The 21650-nt window shown below is 46.2% G+C and overlaps 1 protein-coding gene across 1 annotated transcript in view; it reads left to right on the forward strand.

Moving 5' to 3' along the window:
* LOC127001712 (uncharacterized) overlaps positions 1 to 21650 on the forward strand; it is a 101036-nt gene that overhangs the window by 55014 nt on the left and 24372 nt on the right. The window contains exons 3-7 of the mRNA XM_050866810.1: positions 7378 to 7648; positions 13269 to 13418; positions 16382 to 18172; positions 19102 to 19416; positions 19959 to 20210. Coding sequence (XP_050722767.1) covers positions 7378 to 7648; positions 13269 to 13418; positions 16382 to 18172; positions 19102 to 19416; positions 19959 to 20210 — 2779 coding nt within the window. The remainder of the gene's footprint in view (positions 1 to 7377; positions 7649 to 13268; positions 13419 to 16381; positions 18173 to 19101; positions 19417 to 19958; positions 20211 to 21650) is intronic.

The raw sequence follows: 21650 nt of genomic DNA on the forward strand, positions 1-21650 counted from the left end.
AGTGACCTGCAAATCATATGTGTGGGAGTGAGAGAGGGTGAGAGAAAACACACAATGAAAAAAGCTAAGTGTGTATAAGGAAAATAAGAGAATAAATGACTAAGTAGATGGGACAAAGGGAATAATAAGAAGACAGAAGAGAGGAGAAGGGGAAACAAGGTGAAGTAAATAATGAGACAGGATAATGGACGTGAGAAATGAGTGTGGTATGGGAAGAGAAAGAAGACATACTGGATAACAAAGGAAAAGGTAGAGGAGATGGAGGAGGAAAGAGGGAAAAGGGAAGCAAAGAGATGAAAGGGAGGGGGGGGGGTTATAGAAAACGCGAGGAGGGGGATTGACGATATGAGGAAGGAAGGGAGGTAACACGATAGGAAGGGGCACTGATGTAGGGAAAACTAGTGCAGACAGTGTAGAGGAAAGGGAGACGAAGAGAGACGAAAGGTTGGGGGAAGGATAGCATGAGAATGAGGGGTGAGGAAAGAACAGAAAAGGAGGCAGCGTAGGGTTAAGGTAAAAGAGTAAAAGAGAATGAGAAAAGGGGAAAGAGAGACAAGGAGATGAAAGGAAGGGAGGAGAAGAAAATAAGAGGGAAGGGGGAGAGAAATGAGAGGGAGGGGTAGGGAACACGAGAGGGAGGAGGAGAGAAGGGGAAAAGGGAGACAAAGTGATGAGAGGGAGAGGGAGAAAAACATAAGAGGGAGAGGAGAGGGAAAATGAGAGGGAGGGAAGAGGGAAGAGAAAATGAGAGGGAGGAGAGAGGGAAGGGAAAATGACAGGGAGGGGAGAGTGAACACGAAGGAGAAGGAGGGAGAGAACATTAGACGGATGTGGGAGGGAGAAAGAGGTTGAGGGAGGGAAGACGAAAGGGGAAGGAGAGAACATCAGAGGGAGGGGGATTAGAGCAAGAGGGAGGGGGAAGGGAACAGGAGAGGAAGGGCGGGGTCGATGTAGGTGAGACTAATGCAGATTCGAGGCAAACTTTGAGATAAATTTGTTGGCGTCACGAGGCGTTGCGAGGACACGATTAACTTTAACTTGTGTGTTCTTAAAAGAGACGAGGGGACAGCCATTAATGCTCTCTCTCTCTCTCTCTCTCTCTCTCTCTCTCTCTCTCTCTCTCTCTCTCTCTCTCTCTCTCTCTCTCTCTCTGCGCATCTTCCTGCTCTTCCCTCAACCACTCAATCATTACTTTTACCTACATCTCCATTTCCACTTTCGCTTTGTATAGTTTTATTTTCACCTCTTTTTCTCCTTTCCACTTCCCTCTTTCTCTTTCTCCTCCACCGTTCAGTGCACTTAAATTTCATGTCCTCTTTCCTCCTTCCCACTCTCCTCTTCCTCGTTCTCCTTTCTCCCACATTTTTGTTCAATATAGTTCCCTTTCCACGTACTTCCTCTATACCACTCCTCCTCTTCCTCCTCCTCTTTCTCCCCCATTGCTTCACGACTAGTTAGGATCACGTGTAGTTTGGCTCGTGAATAGCTCAATGGGAAGAATAGAAGAGGAGGAGGAGGAGTAACACAAAAGAACACAAAGGAAGAACAAACAACAGCAGACATGATGGTCCCTACGAGGCTGTTTGTGACAAGCTACACTGACTATCTAATCAAAGGTGGAAGATGAAGGACAACAAAGGCGAAGGCTCCTCCCCACCCCCCATCCCTCCAGCCAAAGCTAGCAGAAAAGGAAAAATAACCATGCAGCATGGACAAACTGACAGAGTGGTGGATGAGTGGAATAGGCTTAGCAGTCATGTGGTGAGTGCCAATACAATTGTCACATTAAAAAATAGATTAGATAAATTCATGGACAGCGATGTTAGGTGGGGAGAGATACACGGGAGCTTAGGTTCAAAGGAGCTGCCTTGCACAGGCCTACTGGTCTCTTGCAGACTCCTACGTTCTTATGTTCTTATGGAAATTATGTAGGAAAGAGGAAAGAACTACCATTACTGCTACCCCTAACCAGGCGATAAAAACGGACAAGGACACCAGTATTCGAAAGAACTTAACGTTATTACGACAATGAATAATATCTAAGTTGCTGGTTGGATTCAAAATACTTGTCTAATCTATTCTTGAAAGCCGTAACTGTTGTACTATCAACGACATCACAGGGTAGAGAATTCCAAACATTAACGACTCGATTGAAGAAGAGGAAGAGGAGGAGGAAGAAGAGGAAGAGGAGGAGGAGGAGGAGGAGGATGAGGAGGAGGACAAAGAGGAGAAAGAGGAGGAGAAAGAGGAGAAAGAGGGGGAGAAAGAGGAGAAAGAGGAGGAGGAGGAGGAGGAGAAAAGGGAGGAGGATGCATTACTGGTTCATTATCTACTAACGAGCAGTGTCAGAGGAGATGAGAAAAACTGTGATTAAACGGTATTATTTTTTGTTGCTGTTATGTTTACTATCATTATTGTTTTGTTGTTGTTGCTGTTATTTTTTTGCTATTCTTGTTGTGTTGTTGTTGTTATTGGTGGTGGTGGGGTTGTTGTTGTTGTTGTGGTTGTTGTTGTTGTTGTTGTTAGCAGTGAAAATGATTGCGACGATGAATTCAGTAAAATATACGAAGAGGACGAACGAAGGAAGGTTTGATAAAAAAAAAAAGGAAGGAAGGAGCAGCAGGAAGAAAGGAACCAGACTAAAAATGGAGTCAATCAGGAAAATCTCTGGATAGTAAGCGAGGTCGTTGTCATGGCGGCGAGCTCTCTGGTCCTCTCCTCCGAGCCCGCTCACCTTTTTTATATACTCACTCAACCTCATTCCTATCTCCTCCTACATCTCATTCATTTAATACTTTTCATCGCAGGCTTTTATCCAACTCTGGCTTCGCACTAATAGCTATAGTGTGTGTGTGTGTGTGTGTGTGTGTGTGTGTGTGTGTGTCAATAACCCGCTTCCCAACACGATCACTCCTCCTTCTCTGTACCATTACTTCTATGGCTGCCTCTTTCACACCTGCGGAAGATGTAATTAAGGGGAAACGTCTCACCTTTATCCACCGCAGCCATAACACCGCAATGACACCCCGCGAAGCCCCAGCGACGACCTCCCTCCCTCACGCCCTCCACACCACTGGCTTCCCTCCCCTGAAGTGCCCCCTGAACCTTACCCGCCTTTGAACTGCCTCTTCATTGGCTCAATCTGTTATCTAGACGCTGATTGGCCGTAAAATATGACCGTGATTGCCTGAGAGATGACTCTTGGCTATACCCGGTGTTGCCGCCAAGTGCTCCGTCATTTAGTATTCTTGTCATGTTTGGATAAAATGTATGAATCGTTGTTTTATTTCCTTACGTATCGCTTTCACATGGGAGTGACCACAGCTTATAACATACAGCCATGCCGGGAAGAGTGACACCGAAGGGCACTTGGCCGCGAAATGCTCTACACAGTCACACGACGCAGCTGGGGCTCGAGCCAGGCGGTGAAGAGCTCCGAACCATTGCTCCGAACCACTACTGCTGTTGACAATGGCGAGGCGAGTAGTGCTTCGAACCTGTGTGTTGACTCTTAGCCGAGAAAAGCCTCTTGGAGGAAATGTTATGTTGAGAGAGAGAGAGAGAGAGAGAGAGAGAGGTCCTCACGTGTGGAGCGCCAGCTAATCCTGGTTGGAACGATCATCATTATTAAGAGTTTCTGGCGTTCGTGCGGAATACGAAGACCCCAGATTTCTATTTTTCTAACTTTTTTCAACTTTCTTTTCTTACTTCGACTTTTCCTCCTCCGCCGCGTCACCCAATTATCTTTTTTTTTCTTTTTTTGCCTCCTTCTCCTCTACCTTTTTCTTCTTCCCCTCCTCCTCCTCCTCCTCCTCCTGCACACTAACCACGATTATTAGATTAACAAAGTTACGCTCTTCTCGTGCCTTGTTCGATTATGGTGTGTGTGTGTGTGTGTGTGTGTGTGTGTGTGTGTGTGTGTGTGTGTGTGTGTTTGTGTGTGTTATTTAGCGACACACACACACACACACACACACACACACACACACACACACACTTGAGGACCCTCCGTTTCAAAGTTAAATTGGCTACGTGAGTTTCTCGAGTCATTTGTTCTTTGTTTTGTTGTTGTCTCTGCCTCTTTATCCGCTACCCTCTTTGGGGATGTCTGTTTGTTCGTCTCTCTCTCTCTCTCTCTCTCTCTCTCTCTCTCTCTCTCTCTCTCTCTCTCTCTCTCTCTCTCTCTCTCTAATGGAAGTAGGGTACCCTCAAAGGAGAAGTCTGCTCACGTAACAAAGGTTTACTTTAAGGAAGGAAGGGAACACAGGCAGCTGCGTACCCAGTGAGGGACGGAAGGCTGGCAGTACAGATTACGTTTTCCATCGTGATGGACCGCCTTTGACTTTAGACAGCACAGGCATCATCCGGGATAGTGGGAGAGAGAATAGTTTTTCGAAGGGAGAGATTCTTGAAAGGAGGTGTTTATTTCAGGTAATATTTTGGCTTCTTCCTGTATCTGTCGTTTTGTCTGAATAGTCTTTCCGGAGACCATGATGAGGCTTTGTTCGTTGCGTCCCTTTACGTGTGTAGAACGCAAAAAAGCGCTTGCTCCTTTTTGTCATGTAGTCGTTGTGGGTCGAGGATAAACAGGAACACTGCCACCAAGAGCCTCCCCTGCAGAACTAAGAAGAACTAAGAACCCGTACGTCCCTTAATGTATTTGATTATAAACTCCTGCCGTGACCTTTCCGGTGCCTCGGGCGAGCTGGAGAAGCTACGGCAGACGCTCGAGGTGGCTCCGCTTTTCTGGCAACAGGAGTCGGAAGTCCTGTTGGTAATGGAGCCTCTTCAAGTTTTGGCTTCTGTATATAGTGGACTCCTTAGCTCTCTTGGGAAGGAAAGCCACAATGGTTGTCAGGGAGAGTCGGTTGTGGTACTACTTTGTGAGGAGAGACTTTGAGGTTTGTCCTGAGTTACGTGGCGCGCTGGATGGTCGCCTAGAAAAAGTACTTGTTTCGTTGCCATGGTTGTGTTCTTCCTCTCCTCTCAGAAAGGGTGATCTTTTTTTTTTTTTTTTTTTTTTGACAGCAGAGCGCAAAAAAAAAAAAAAACTATAATGAAAAAAAAGCCCGCTACTCACTGCTCCTACAAAGAGTTAAAAGCAGTGGCCGAAAGATAGGTCAATCTCGGGAGGAGAGGTGTCCTGATACCCTCCTCTTGAAAGAGTTCAAGTCGTAGGCAGATGGAAATACAGATGAAGGAAGATTGTTCCAGATTTTACTAGCGTGAGGGATGAAAGAGTGAAAATGCTGGTTAACTCGTGTGTAAGAGTTTTGGACAATAAAGGAATGAGCTTCAGTAGAAAGTCGTGTGTGGCGAGGTCGCGGGAGGGGGGAAGGCATGCAGTTAGCAAGTTCAGAAGAGCAGTCAGCGTGAAAATATCGATAGAAGATAGAAAGAGAGGCAACATGGCGGCGGAATTTAAGAGGTAGAAGACTTTCAGTAATAGGAGGAGAGTTGATGAGACGAAGAGCCTTAGGCTCCACACTGTCCAAGAGAGCTGTGTGAGTGGAGCCCCCCCACACGTGAGATGCATACTCCATACGAGGGCGGACAAGGCCCCTGTATATGGACAGCAACTGTGCGGGAGAGAAGAACTGGCGGAGACGACACAGAACGCCCAACCTCGAGGAAGCTGATTTAGTGAGAGAGGAGATGTGAAATTTCCAATTAAGATTATGGGTTCAGGATAGACCGAGGATGTTTAGTATTGAAGAAGATGACAGTTGAGTGTTGTTGAAGAATAGGGGAAAGGTGTTTGGAAGATTGTGTCGAGTTTATTGGTGGAGAAATTGGGTTTTTGAGGCATTGAAGGACACAAGGCTCCTCTTAGCTGTAAAGTGTATAATCTCTGTTGTATTCAGGTAGAAGAAAAAAAGATACCTCTAACTCTCTTTATGAAACCATTCCACTTTCATAACTTGTGGTGCTTGAATAATTTGAAATCTTTCCTGCAAAAAATCAGAAGTCAACGCCACAGCACACCGCGCGCCCCGAGGACTCGGCGGCAGGAGCTTGCGTCGGGGCGCAGCGCTCCTCACTTCCCTCGAGGGGGAAAATTACCACCATAAAGCCAACGAATAAATATAGATCTCTTTTCGCTTCCTGACAGCACGGAAAGTAAGTATGGCTTAAATATATCAAACTCTTAGACCACGACTTCGATACTGTTGGGAGAACGGTGTGTTTGATGTAATCTGCAGGTTCATATTTTCCTGGCAAAGTCTCGAGCGACATCCGCTCTGTCTGTGTCAGCCGCGGATACACCGTCTCTGCGTCCATCACCGTGGCCAAACATGTGTCCAGAGCGGCGGGTGCGTGTCTCGGGCCGGGAAACATGCGATGGAGCTTGTTTTGGGGCTCCCTCTCACTTTTTTGTGCCTAGTCACACGTAATGGATTGGTTAACTTTATCAGTTCCTGCGAGGCCAAAAAAGAGGTGTTGCACTGCCCCAGAGAGGGCTAAAGGGGGCGTAAAAGCCTGTCGCCCTGGGAGTAGACCGAAACCAGATCAAACTGGTCGTCTGAGCTCTGCGGACTCAGAACAGGACTCGCGTCTGTCTGGAACAAGGGACGGACGGGGCGCGTTGCAAGACACTGAAAGCAAACGCAACACAGCGGCACCGACCAGCCTGCAGGACTTCCGCTCCCCTACCAGGACGCCGCGCCACACACACACACACACACACACACACACAGGAGGGGGAGGCTGAGGGTTTAGTGTCCCCCTCAAGGCTCGGTGCACCAGACACACTCTCTGTTTGATCCTTCGCCGGCGCCCTCCACCCTGGGCCGCCCTCCGCCCCTCCTGACGGGTGGGGAACAGTTTACCTTTGCTCGTGGTGGGGTGCGTCATGTCTCAAGGCTACACAACCCTGACACGGCCCACTCAGCCACCTCAACGCTTCCAAGGCAACTCTTGCTCGGGAACGAGGTGCACACGCTTCAGGATCCTCTGTTTTGGGGTTGTATTGCCTTTGTTGTGTTGTCTTTGTACCTTGATGTCTGCCTGTCTCTCTATCTCTTTCTCTCTCTATTTGGCTGTACGCCTTATCTCCACACTGTTATTTCACTTCACCATTCTTTTGCTTCCACTTTTCCTTCCATTTCCACATTCTTTTACTGGCCATCCCCCGTCCCGCCGTCTTTCCCTCGTGTCCTCCATCCTTTACCGCCCAATCTTCCTCGCTACAATCTTTCTAGACCCTCACGGACAGGTGGAAAAGAAAAGAAATACCAGCAACACTTTCAAAATCACTATCGTCACGCCAATCCTCCTCTACCTATACATTTACAGGCTGACAACAGGAGCAGCACCATTAACACCACTTCTATCACCATCTCCCTCATCGAAGTCTTTCTCCACTTACATTTACAGGTTGAAGAGAGGCGCATCACCAATACCAACCTCACTACCATCATCATCAGCAAAACATCAACACAAGGTGGGGACGGTGGTGGTGAGGGAATCAGCCAGAAGTTCGCGGTTACCTTGGCAACATAACCACCACCAGGGGCAAGATGGCAACCCCTCCCGTCAAGTTGGGTCGTCCTCGCTCTTCCAGGAGGGCGACAAGACGTTCTCCTTCTACCTGTACGGCCGTAATGGCGAGCTTGAGGAAAGGACTCTCTCTCTTCACCAGGTCCAGGTACGTGTGTGTATAGGAAATGCCTCTCCTGTCCTCCCTCTGTCCCGCTTTTCTCTTCTCTCCTCTGCAGTGCGTTTCATTCCCCTCCACTCCACTCCACTTCCCTCCCCTCCTCTCCTGTCCTGCGCTTTCCTCTCTTCTCTCTTTTCTCGTCCCCTCTCTCCCCCCCTCTCTCTCTCTCTCTCTCTCTCTCTCTCTCTCTCTCTCTCTCTCTCTCTCTCTCTTATTCCTCCCCCTATTTGCATTTTCATTCTTTTTTCTTTTTTTTCAATCTTCGTGCCATCTTTTGTGTGTTATTCCTACACGCGCGCACACACACACACACACACACGCACACATCTCCCCCCACACACCCCTCCCCCTCCCCCACACACCCCGCCGACCATCTTTATCCCACTCACCATCAACCAGAATAATTTAACGCTTCTCCGTAAACTACTAGGGAAGCAACATTACACGTGAACTGTCTCCCTGGTTAACGTATTCCCTACTCTTTGTTGTGGTTGCTTAGAAAATTAATGTCTCTCTCTTTTCGCTCCCGCCCTCACCTACTTTTCTTTTGATGAACCCATTCCCTCTAACACCCCTTTCTGTACAAATTAAAAATAGTTAGTGTTTATAACTTTTTTTTTTATGGAGTCCTTCTCTCTCTCTCTCTCTCTCTCTCTCTCTCTCTCTCTCTCTCTCTCTCTCTCTCTCTCTCTCTCTCTCTCTCTCGCCGGCATACACATAGATAAAAAAAAACCGCTCCTTTCTATATAAAGTGAAGAGAAAATAGTTGTCTTCTCTCTCTCTCTCTCTCTCTCTCTCTCTCTCTCTCTCTCTCTCTCTCTCTCTCTCTCTCTCTCTCTCTCTCTCTCTCTCTCTCTCTCTCTCTCTCTCACACACACACACACACACACACACACACACACACACCAACGCTTTCCTACACCAAGGGAAAAAAAGAAAATCCACCCGCCCACCCTGCGCTGCCACCTTCATATTCTTCTGCCCTGTTGTCCTTCACACTCTCACCAGGAAATTGTACGAAGAGAAAAAGCTGTGACCCCGCCTATGTGTTCTGACTCTGTGCTCTAACGCCCCCCACTCCCCACTACCCCGCCCCTCCCTCTCCTCCCCTGAGATCTCCAAGCCCCCACGCAGGTTACGTTTTGCCTCAACACATTTTCTTTTTCTCTAAGCGGGGACGATATTAAATAAAAATGACCCTCTATTTCTTTTTCTTTTCCTTTCTTTCCCTCCGTACTCGTTTCTTACATTTTTTTTCTGTGAGCGGGGAAAATATTCAATAAAAAATGACATCTCTATTTTTCCCCGTACTCTTTTTCTTATATTTATTTTCTTTTACCTATAAGCGAGACTTTATTTATGTATATATTCCTAGACAGTTATTTTTCTTCTGTAACGGGGGACTGTATTAAATAAGAAAATTATCTTCTTTTTCCTCTCTGCTCTTTCTCGTTACATATATTATATTTTATTTCACTTTCAATTAAGTTACATGATTTGTTTTAGCAGCTTCCTAGAGATTAAATATCCTGGATGGGAGCGATATTAAAGAAAAATGACCTTCTCTCGCTTTTTCCCTTCGTACTCTTTCTTTATATATATATTTCTTCTATTCCATTTTCAGGCAAGTTTTATTTTTTTTGTATATCTCTAGACAACTTATTATTTTTCTGCAATGGGGACGGTATCAAATAAAATGTCCTCCTCCCTTCTTCCTACGTTCCTTTTCCTATTATGTTTTCTTCTATTTTTAACCATTTTTATTTTTTTGTGTATTCCTTGGCAGTTTTCTCTCTGTAAGGTGGACGATATCAAATTTAATGTCCTCGTCAATTCTTCCTCCTACACGGGCGACCTCTCCATGCCGACGTTTCTTTTTGTTTACTGTGAGTTCCGTGATGGCTTTTTTGTTTACTGTGAGTTCCGTGATGGCTTTTTTGTTTACTGTGAGTTCCGTGCTGGCTTTTTTGTTTACTGTGAGTTCCGTGATGGCTTTTTTGTTTACTGTGAGTTCCGTGATGGCTTTTTTGTTTACTGTGAGTTCCGTGATGGCTTTTTTGTTTACTGTGAGTTCCGTGCTGGCTTTTTTGTTTACTGTGAGTTCCGTGATGGCTTTTTTGTTTACTGTGAGTTCCGTGCTGGCTTTTTTGTTTACTGTGAGTTCCGTGATGGCTTTTTTGTTTACTGTGAGTTCCGTGCTGGCTTTTTTGTTTACTGTGAGTTTCGTGCTGGCTTTTTTGTTTACTGTGAGTTCCGTGCTGGCTTTTTTGTTTACTGTGAGTTCCGTGCTGGCTTTTTTGTTTACTGTGAGTTCCGTGCTGGCTTTTTTGTTTACTGTGAGTTCCGTGCTGGCTTTTTTGTTTACTGTGAGTTCCGTGCTGGCTTTTTTGTTTACTGTGAGTTCCGTGCTGGCTTTTTTGTTTACTGTGAGTTCCGTGCTGGCTTTTTGTTTACTGTGAGTTCCGTGCTGGCTTTTTGTTTACTGTGAGTTCCGTGCTGGCTTTTTGTTTACTGTGAGTTCGTGCTGGCTTTTTTGTTTACTGTGAGTTCCGTGCTGGCTTTTTTGTTTACTGTGAGTTTCGTGCTGGCTTTTTTGTTTACTGTGAGTTTCGTGCTGGCTTTTTTGTTTACTGTGAGTTCCGTGCTGGCTTTTTTGTTTACTGTGAGTTCCGTGCTGGCGTTCACCTCTCCGCGCGGCCGTCGAACGTATTTTTGCTCCGACTCACTTTATTTTTTTTTTTCGGTGAGCGGGAGACAAATTCGATGAAGTGTTCTGTCTTTTTCACATGCGGCCTTTCCGCCGGGTTTTACTTTTGTACATTCTCGTTTCACACACTTTCTTGTTTGTTAGAACACTATTTGGTATCTTTTTCCCCTTTTTGTTTATACACAGTGTTTACAAATACAAAATAATTATTCATACAAAGTACAATTCGACAAAATATTGTAGAAATACATATACATACGAATACATAATAATTTTACATTTTCAAATTATTGATGTAAGAGACGAATCACGCAGAGAGCTAAGAGTGCTGACGCTATAAGGTTTAGAACCCTCGTAACACCTGAGACGTCGAGAAATAGAAAATCAAAGTGAAAACGATGATATACTTTTACCTTCAATCACGTCCCTGCTTCCCGGATGCTGTTATTCTGTCGGTGGTGTCGAGTGTAGGTAGTTTTGTGCTCTTCTTTCAGACTCTCCACACCGTTATTGCGTTACTTCTTCTCTTCCCCGGGCGAGTGACTCCTCTTTCCTGCCGTACTTTCACCTGTCGATATTCCTCTCTCATATAGTATAGCTGGCGATTTTTCTCCTGCCGGTCAATATTACACGCAAAAGGTCGCACGCGCAAGTAAGCACCCACGCACTCACTCACCCCACGCACCCACACAAACACCCACACAAACCAGATGGTCGTATTCAGCTATTTGTTTTTGTAGATTTCAGATAAAAGACTGTCGTACACACATATAACGATATTCATATAGAGTTATAGTTGAAATCGTTAATTACTGATGATTTTTGCAACAGTTATGGATAAAAAAAACCCGGCAAAGAGAGTATGCTGAGAAGGATAGTCTGGTAACTCACACCCACACCCACAACGACACCCACACCCACGCCCACCCCCTCCACACCCAATCCCCACCTATACACATACTCACACCCACACCACACCGACACCAACACCCACATCCACACCCACACGCATTCACACCCACACCCACATCCGCACGGACACTCGGGTTATCAAACCATCAAAAGGGAGCAAACAGATCCACGCGTACAGTACAGAGAGGACTTTTCTGACATTTTTTTTCCCATTACATTGCGAGAGCCAGAGAGATTTTTTTTCCCCAAGATTTCTTTCCGTTATATTGAGAGTCCCATGCACGTCCAGGGAGAAAAAAAAAGAAAGTATGGCAACAATGAAGACTCCGGTAAGAAAGATAATAAAAGAAAGCAAATAAAGAAACTCATATCCTAAGAAAATATTGAAATGTGAATACAGTTGACCTACTAAAAAAAGAACACTTATAATAATAATAATAATAATAATAATAATAAAAATGAGAAGACAGAACAAGAAAGAGATAAATTATATGAACACAAAAACGTAAAATGACTCTGACCTCTGATTTTCAATATCTACTGAAAACTATTTGAAAGAGCAGCGCCTCGGATTTTTTTGTCTCCTTTTATTTTTTATTTTTTATTTGCCGTTGAGCTGCCTCTTTGCCTGTAACAAAATACAGCGGCGCCAGGTATACGCTGACACCAAAGAAAAATAAAATACACGTAAGCCGAAGGTCATGAAAAAGAAAGTGACGTGATAGATAAATAAGTTAATCGTAAAATCATGACAAAGAAAGTGAGGCGGCAGACAGATCGAGGGACCCGTCAGACGCAGACACAGACGCCGCCAGATAGCACCTTGAGACAATCCATTCAGACGAGCGCGAGACGTATCGAAGGCAATTCTTAACCTAAGGGTCGGAGTCGCTGGCCCGCCGCTCACGTCCTCCCGCCGCCATCCGTCTTCCCGCCGAGAAATGCCTTTATTCGGTGCGTGCGCTAAAGGATCGGGAGAGGTAGAAAGATGTCGTTTCCTGCATGGGGTCTAAACAATTTTTTTTTTAGTTACTTTGGTTTCAGTAATGTTTGTCTTCTTTTGCAATGCTTGAGTTTTGAAAGTGGTGTGATATATTCTGTTTTTTTTTTTTCTTCTTCTCTTTCCTCCTCCTACTACTCTTCTTTACCTACTATCCATATATTAGCATGTAAGAGTGAGATAAAGAAATTGTGATAATCTGATTTCGTTCCTCCTCGTCCTCCTCGTCCTCCTCCTTTTCTTCAAAAACAAAATTCCTCGCTGTTGAAGGAATAAATAAAGGTACGAATACCGATTTTATTGCATACTTACTCTCTCTCTCTCTCTCTCTCTCTCTCTCTCTCTCTCTCTCTCTCTCTCTCTCTCTCTCTCTCTCTCTCTCTCTCTCTCTCTCTCTTTTATCTCTTTGCTTTTACTCCCTTCATACGTCTCATTCACTGCTCCTTCTTCATCTTCCTCTCATCCTCTTCTCTTCCCCTCGGCTCCACCTTTCTCTTCCTTCTTTTTAGTCTTTCTGTTCTTATCCTTCTTTCGCCTCCTTCGCCTCCATCTAATCCTTATCGGGGTATTTGCCTTCCTCCTCCTCGTTTTTCATCCTTTCAGCCTTTCTTCTCCTCCACTTCCTTCCTTCTTCCACCATTACATTATCTCTCTTCGCTTCCGCCTGATCCCTCTTGTTTTTTTATCTCTTTTCTTCCTCCACCTCCTCCTCCGTTTATTATGGATGCTCCACTTCTACACATCTTCCCTCACATTTTCCTTTCTCTCTCCTTACTTAGCCTGATCCTGCGTTTTCTTTTATCTCTTCTTTCATTCTCTTTCATTACTCTTCGTCTTTTCTTCTTCTTTTTTTGACATCTCTTCCTTGTTCTTCCCTTTCCTGTCGTTGTGCAGTGAAAAAACAACAAAAACATCCACTAGTATCATTACAACCACCACCACCACCACCACGACCACCACTACCCTCATTTCTTCTTCCACTTCTTCAGGCCATGCTGCTGGAGTGCTCCCCGTTCCGCGCCCTGGCTGGGGGGAACAGGAGGGCATCACATGAACAAGACTTCGAGCTCTCCTCCTCGCACGCCCCGATCTCCCGCCCCTCAAGCAACATACAAGGAGTGGTGGCAACGGTACAGCAGGTAACGTGGCTTCAGCTCCTCCTCCTCTTCATCATCCTCATCCTCCACTTTTTTTTCTCATTTTCGCTTCTCTTTCCCTTCTCCTATCACGTCTTATTACTCTTTTCCTATCCTTTTATCACTTTTACCATCATCCTCACTGTTCCCTCTCTCTCCCGTCTGTCAGGAATCGTGGTTAAGTGGATGCTGAAGAAGAGGCAGGGTGCAATGTTAGGTCTTGCTCTCTCTTAATCCTGTCCTTTTCATGTTTGTTATCTTACGTGATTTCTCCCTGTTCCTTTGTCTATTCATCTATCTAGTAATTTATAAACTTGCCGATCTCTCTTTTTATCTACCTATTTTCCTTCATACCAACCTATCTATCTATCTACCCACCTACCTATCTACTCGTACTTCCCTACCTGTCTACCTGCCTACCTTCTTATCCACCTACCTATATACCCACCTAACTACCTACCTACCTACCTACCACAACTTTCCACTCTTCCCTCTTTCCTCCCTCCACATTAAGGTAGGAAGGTAAGGTAATTACTATCCTTCCTCGTCTCCTTCCTCCGCAGTAAGGTAGGAAGTAAGATCATCCCTTCCTTCTCTCTCCCCCGTGTAATGAAAGTTCAGGGAGGTAACTATGTCATTTGCCTCCCGCCCGGCAGGTAAGGAGCAGGTGAGGGTTAATCTCGCTTTCCCTCCACCAGGTAAATGGCATGCAAACTTTACCCTTCTTTCTTCCTGCAACCCGACAGAAAACGTCTTTCCTCTTTTCTTCCCTTCTCATCATCATCATCATCATCCTTATTTACATCCCCATTATCACCAGCTATTAATATTCCATTACAGGACAAAGGCCTTTCCAGACCCCTCTCTCCTGTATATTAGTGCACTTCATCCTCCTCCGGCAAAGGTTAAAATCTATTTCATATTTTATCACCACCTGGTTCGCTAACGTCCCTGGCCTCTTCTTTTGTCAGGTTTACAAATAGTACGAGCTGCCCAACGTGTCTTTTGTTATTCCTGAGTGTCATTAAAATAGCTCCACTCTTTATCAGTTCCCTAATCAATGATCCTCGCTTCCTCTCTTCAAATTGTACATACGATATTTGTCTTCCTCTTTATGCACTTCTTAGCCTTTTTTTGTGAGGCGCCAATTTTTTAACAGTATTTTAGGACTCTCAGGGCACACTGGTTGGACACACTCCTCCTCAGGGCGAACGGCAGGTTGCTTTTCATGGCATTAATCTTTACCAAAAACGCTCCATCCCATTCCAGTTCTTTTGATTTACTATTCATGGGCGAGGACGGCAGAGAAGGTGTCTCCATCCTCCAAAAGAGAGAGGTATCACGCCCCTTTAAATTACTCGTTACTAACATATTAATGAAGTCATCACTCCCTCATAAAGCAGGTCATCAACACATCATGAATAGAGAATAATCACCCTTTTGAAAGCAATGACCCGTCCCCGTCCACCAAAGTAAACCTTCAACTTCACGTCCCATCATCAGGTGAAGGCTCTCGCCTCAACCTTGGCACATAAATGGTCAGCCACCTGGTATACGGCCATTACTCCTTGCCCTTTCAGTGTGTTTAAAAATACAAATACTTCCCCCTTCCCATCAAGATAAGACACAATCCTTGCTTCTAACCCTTCAGCCTTCCCCCGAAAAACATGACTATATGACACACCCCTAAACTGCTAAGCAACAAAGATCTGAGGACACCGCATCCAACAACAACAACAAAATATATATATAAAATTAAACAAATAAATAAGAAAAAAGAAATGAATAGCTTGAATATTATAAATAAAATAAAAGAAAAAGTTAAAAAACTACATATTTTCCTTACTCTTCCTAGAGATGAAATTCAACTCCTCCATTACCCCCCAAAATCAAGTCAAAGGTCCTCCTCCTCCTCCTCCAACTCTCCTCCTCCTCCTCCTCCTCCTCCTCCTCCTCCTCCTCCTCCTCCTCCTCCTCCTCCTCCTCCTGTTGGCATCCTCGTTAGCGTCACACAAGGCAAGCAGGAAAGACTCAACTTAATTAAACAGTGAGAAAGCAGGTGAAACGTGTGTGTGTGTGTGTGTGTGTGTGTGTGTGTGTGTGTGTGTGTGTGTGTGTGTGTGTGTGTGTGTGTGTGTGTGTGTGTGTGTGTGTGTGTGTGTGTGTGTGTGCCCGCGCTCGTTATTTTTCATTCCTGATTCAGTTTTCTTTTCCCAGTCACTTTCAATCAAACAGTTCTTCATTTTCTCCGTTTTTTTTTTCTCATCGACTGTTTCCTTCACATAAATATAGGAAAAAAATAAAACTGTGAGTAATGGACGTAGAGGAGAAGAATGAGTCAGGAGTCCTTGAGTAAAAAAAAAAGTCGAAGAATTAGATAAAAGCCCGAGAATACCTGATAAATGCCACCCGTCAGACACCTTCCTGCGGCAGGCTTATGTTTAATCAAAGAATGTCACAGGTGATGGCCAGGTGCGTAGAGGACGTAAGTAGCTGAGGAAGGGATGAGTGTAGGAAGGAAGGAAGGAAAGAAGGAAGGAAGGAAGGAAGGAAAGAAGGAAGGAAGGAAGGAAGGAAGGAAGGGAGATTGACAATGATGGATAGCTTAGTATATTATGCAAGGGAATAAATAAGGAAGGAGGCAAGGGAGGAAGAAAGATAGAGAGAAAGAAAGAAAGAAAGAAGGAAATGAATAAAGGAAGAAAGAAAGAACAAATGGAAGAAAGAAAGATACGGTGAAGGGAATCACTCAGGTTTTCGTTCCATAACTACTCCATTGGTTCAGTTAGCCACTAATTAAATAATTCAATTCCCCATTCAACAAATAGATAGTTTGTGAGGAGGATATTCATTTACTTAGTTATTCATTCAAACATTTATAATTCACTCATTCATTTAGGATGGCAATCATGCATCCACTCAGTCAGTCAGTCAGTCAGTCAATCAATCATCGTCCACCTTTGCAGATGATGGCACAACAAACCCAGCCCGCCGCCACCACCTCCTCCTCCCCCTCCTCCTTGAGCGGGGAGTCCCTGGAGATCCCTGAGGACATCCTACAAAACCTCCACAGCATCCCCATACACATAGCGACCCAGTGGCAGTTCCTCTCCACCTTCCCCACGCCGCAGAGCACCACCACCACCACCGGCCTGCCCTCCACAACACCTCCGTCAACTACTATTTCTGCTAATACTTCGCCAGAGTCTGAGGTAACGGAGGTGAGTGACAGTGCCTCCGAGATTACAGAAGTGCCTACAAGAGGTAACAACCGCCTCCCGACATGGCCTCCAAATCCGGATGAGGCTACTGACGAAGGCGGTGAAGTAACGACTCAGAACCTGGAGCCCACGGAGGATTACCACTCGAGCCCTGAGTCGCCGTCCGTCGATACAGTGATTCCCTTGGCCAACACTGCCACCGCTGAAGCTTCTGTGACCAGTGAGAGTGACGAGGAAGGTGCTGGGGACGATGCCACGACTCCAAACGTCATGAGCAGCGAGGAGGACGAGGAAAAGGACGAAGAATTGGTTCCGGAGACGAAGGCGGACTCGCTGCTCTCCACGCTCACTGATTTCTATGCTCAGACCTTCAACAGCGCTGCTCTTCCCCCGCCTCCCAGCCCAGACACGGAGACCGAGGAGGAAGAGGACACGGAGGACGATCACACCACACCACAACCTTTCCACTCCACCTTCATTGACTTTGCGACGAGTGTACTCAGCGGCGACTCACCCTTCGCCTCATTCCCTCCGACAGCCTCACCCACGGGGACAGACCCATCAGACATTCTCGAAACCTCACCTGCAACTCCTCCTCCATCAGATTCTTCCCTCTCCATCTCTCCTGATGAATTCCCTGCTGACGACGGGGATGAAAGACCGACCCCAAGCACACCCGTTCCATCGTTCGAATCCACGGTGGCCACAGTGACAGGCGGCAGCATCGTCACTCTTCCTTACGAGACTGAAAACCTACTGACCATCGACATCGTGGATCCTGTAGAATCTGAGAACCCATATGACGTTATGCCTCTCGACGGCCAAGGCGGCAAGTATCCCCTACAAGCCTCGGGTTCAGGAGAGAAAGAAAACTGGGTGCAGAGTCAACAACAGCCCGGCGGCGAACCTCTAGATCCGTACGCGAGCCCTGCACTATTGCTTCAAGTCCTCCAGAGCCACAACCAATTACTGAACACGACGGAGAAGCGGCCCGAAGGAGAAGGGGAAGGAGGGGAAGATCCTACCTTGTCCCTCGATGAAACACAGGACTCACAACACGCCGCTTCCTCCCTCTCCTCCTCCTCCTCCTCCTCCTCCTCCTCTTCCTCCTTGTCTCCCACGAATCTTCCCCAAACAGACACTGAAGCCGGGGGCGACGAGCACTTGGAGGCGCCTCTCAAGCAGTCCGTTACACAAGGGAACACAGCAGGGGGTGGCGCAGGGCAATTCGCAGACCCCATCGGCGCCCAGCCTGCCTCCTACTCAGCGCCATCATCGGCAGCAGCACCGCTGTTAGTCGCTACACAAGACGAGCCGCCAACACAAGACCTGGCCAACTCCCCGCCCTTACCTGCCTCCGACGAGCTTTCTAGCACCGGCGGCGCCTCTAGTGTCCTGCCTGCCTCCCAGCTGGCACCAACGGGGCAGCAGGAGAGAATTGACCTCGAGGCTCTTCAGGTCAACGGAAACCTGACGGAGGGCGACACCTTCTACGACTACTACGGCTCCAACGTCTACCTGGACAACGTGCCGGAGGTGGGTGGCAGGTGTTCTATACTTCCTCTATTATTTCACACGCGAAACACTTACTAGACAATGCGGCCTCGCTCTAGCGAAAGAGGTGAAGAGCTTTTGTTCTCCACTTCGGTAACGTTCGAATGTTTAAACCAAAAGAAGTATTACGGCGTCTTACCTTTCGAATTTATATGAACTAATAACAGTAATAATGTTTGATCGTACTTCATCCCTAAGGGAGCGAGTTAGCCAGAAAGCAATGTCTCTTACCTGATGACGCAGATGGCAAGGTGGTAACAGAGTCGTATCCTCTTCCTTGTGATTAGTTTCCCTCGGGACACAATCTCCTTCCTTGACGATACGACTTCTTAGAAACAGTAATTACTTTTTGCCGTGAGCCAATCTCGATTCCTTGCAGCCATAGATGAATAAAAGATGCCTCCTTGATCCTTTATCTTCACCTTAACTTTGTACCTCCGCCTCGTCTGCCTCTGATCAAAGGTAGACGCCGAACCCACTCACTTGGCGGATGATTATTTACCTCGCGTCTTGCATCTTTACGAAAACTACATCAACAACATATACCACTACTACTACTACTACTACTACTACTACTACTACTACTATTACTACAGCTACTACTAATACTATTACTACAACTACTTCTACTACTACTACTACTATTACCACAACTACTATTACTACTACTACTACTACTACTACTACTACTACTACTACTATTACTACAACAACAACTACTACTACTACTACTACTACTACTACTACTACTACTACTTTTGCTACTGCTACTACTTACTACTACTTCTACTACTGCTACTACTTTTGCTACTGCTACTACTTACTACTACTACTACTACTACTACTACTAGCCTACCACTACTACTAACCACTGCCATTACTAACCTCCCTCCTGCCCTCCCCTCCCACAGGAGTATTACAACTATTACGACCTGCCATCAAAACAGCCCCAACTCAACACAACAGAACACCTCGGCTTTCCCGGACCCAACGCCACCAGCCCCTATCACGACCACCACCACCACGACCATCACCACCACGACCACCACGGGGACCACCACCACGGGGACCACCACCACGACCATCACCACCACGGGCCGCCTCCAGACCCCCCCGCGACCCTTCTTCAGGCTCCCGAAGACAACCCGGGTTTAGAGGCGTCCGTGGAGAGTCTCAACCCGGATATAAGGATGTTTGTGGACGTGATGAATGATATTACGTTTAGGGTGAGTGTGTGGGGTGATCTTGGGTGTGTGGGGTGATCTTGGGTGTGTGGGGGGTTAAGTATGGTGTGGGTGGGGGAAAAGGTGAAACGATTTGTGTGTGGGAAAGCGTAAGCATGATGTAGGGGTGATTTCAGATGTGCATGGAAGGGTGCGTGTGTGTGTGTGGGGGGGGGGGGGGGGGTGCACTTGGGTGTGTGGGGAAGAAGTATGGTGTGTGTGAGGAGGGGGGATTTTGAGTGTGTGGGGAAGGGTGAGTGTAATGAGTGTGCAGGGGAGGCCAAGTGTTTCATCTGGTTTCAACGCACTCAACCAACCACTTAATTCCTCATCTACCCACAAGCACGATCTCTCACGCCCTTCCCTCCACCCCCACACCTGCCACCTCTCCACTCGAAATTAATCTCTCTTCTGGCCTCTCGCTCTGTTTTCTTTTGTCGGGGCAGCGTATTACGGGCCCTTTTATTTTGTTTTTGTTTTCTGCCCTTAGAGTTGCCTCCCTTGCCGCATAAAAAAAATCCCTCACCTGTCCAACCCTTTCACAGGTATACAAGCGCGCTGCAGCACAACACAAGCGTCAGAACTTCGTCATGTCACCTCTGAGCCTCATTTCAACGCTTGGGATGCTGCTGCTGGGTGCTCGCGGGCCCTCTGCCGGCGTGCTGCGGGAGCTGATGCAAATGGACAAGTTCTACACGTTCAACCCCCACCTGGTGCTGAAGAACGTGACGGCGGCGATGCAGAACCTAAAGGATGTCCATGATGTTACGTTCTTCTGTCAGTTCCTGGTGGACATGGTGAGCAGACGCCTGTTTGTGTTTGTGTTTGTAAGGAGGGAATGTGCATCACAGGAAACAAGGGCGAGGGCGAGTGTCCGTGTGCGTTTGGAGAGGTAGTGTGTGCGTTTGCGTGTGTGTGCGAATGGGGATGAAAGGCGTGTTTCTGTTTGTGATGGTGAGGGAGGAGCGGGTTTGAAGTGTACATGGAAGGGAAGAGGAGAGTGTATTTTAGTGCGTTAGGAAAGGAGGGAGTATATGTGTTACCGTGGGTGTGAGAATGAGGATGCCAGGTGTGTTTGTGTGTGTGATCCTGAGAGAGGAAGGGTTGTGAGGTATGCATGAAAGGGGGGAGACGAGCGTGTTGGTTTTCATTAAGAAATAGAGTGTGTGTGTCTTTAAGGGTGTTTGGGAGAGATAAGAGTCTGTTGGTGCGCTGCTATACGGAGAGTGAGAGAAGAAAGGAGGATTCAAGAGGAAAGAGAACATGATAAGGATTTACATACAAAAACAGATCTTCATGAATGCTGCACAAAGTCATATACACACGACACTAGCATAAGGACCGGAATAAAAAGAAGCATGGTTGGTTGCTTAGTTTGATAATTTTGTATAGAGCCTAAACTTCTTTGGTCAAAAGGTGCCGAACGGGTTATTAAGATACAAGGTGAGGGAAGTGGCAGCAGAGGTCGCCTGCATCACACTCTAGTTGGTTGCTTAGTTGGATAATTTTGTATAGAGCCTAAACTTCTTTGGTCAAAAGGTGCCGAACGGGTTATTAAGATACAAGGTGAGGGAAGTGGCAGCAGAGGTCGCCTGCATCACACTCTCTTCCGTCAGAACATAATCGAGATCCATAAAATTAAGCGTCTATAATAAAACTCATGTAATATGTAAACCTGCGGTAAAATATTCAGTGAAAAATGTATAACTGATTTAGAAGGTTAATAAAAAAATAAAAAAACTGAAGAGACACAAAACGACAAGAATAAAAAACAACAACAAGAAACACACACACACACACACACACACACACACACACACACACACACACACACACACACACACACACACACACAAGACAAGCATAAAAATAAAAGCAAGACACACACACACACACACACATCACAGTTCACAATTTCAAGGCCTTCCTGTGATTTTCTGGTTACTGAGTTTTTCGTGAGTCAGAATTTCCTCCACGAGATGTTCGAAGCATTCTTCAAAAGAGAGAGAGAGAGAGAGAGAGAGAGAGAGAGAGAGAGAGAGAGAGAGAGAGAGAGAGAGAGAGAGAGAGAGAGAGAGAGAGAGAGAGAGAGAGAGAGAGAGAGAGAGAGAGAGAGAGAGAGAGACCTGTCATATGCAAGGGACTCAACATTTCTTCGATCTTTTCTCATACTTTTCTTTTCCTATATCCTTTTTTTTCCGTCCAGTCCTCTTGTGCAAAGGTCTGCGCGGTTGCCT

The sequence above is a fragment of the Eriocheir sinensis genome, chromosome 21, assembly GCF_024679095.1.
Source record: "Eriocheir sinensis breed Jianghai 21 chromosome 21, ASM2467909v1, whole genome shotgun sequence".
In the NCBI taxonomy this organism is placed as follows: Eukaryota; Metazoa; Arthropoda; class Malacostraca; order Decapoda; family Varunidae; genus Eriocheir; species Eriocheir sinensis.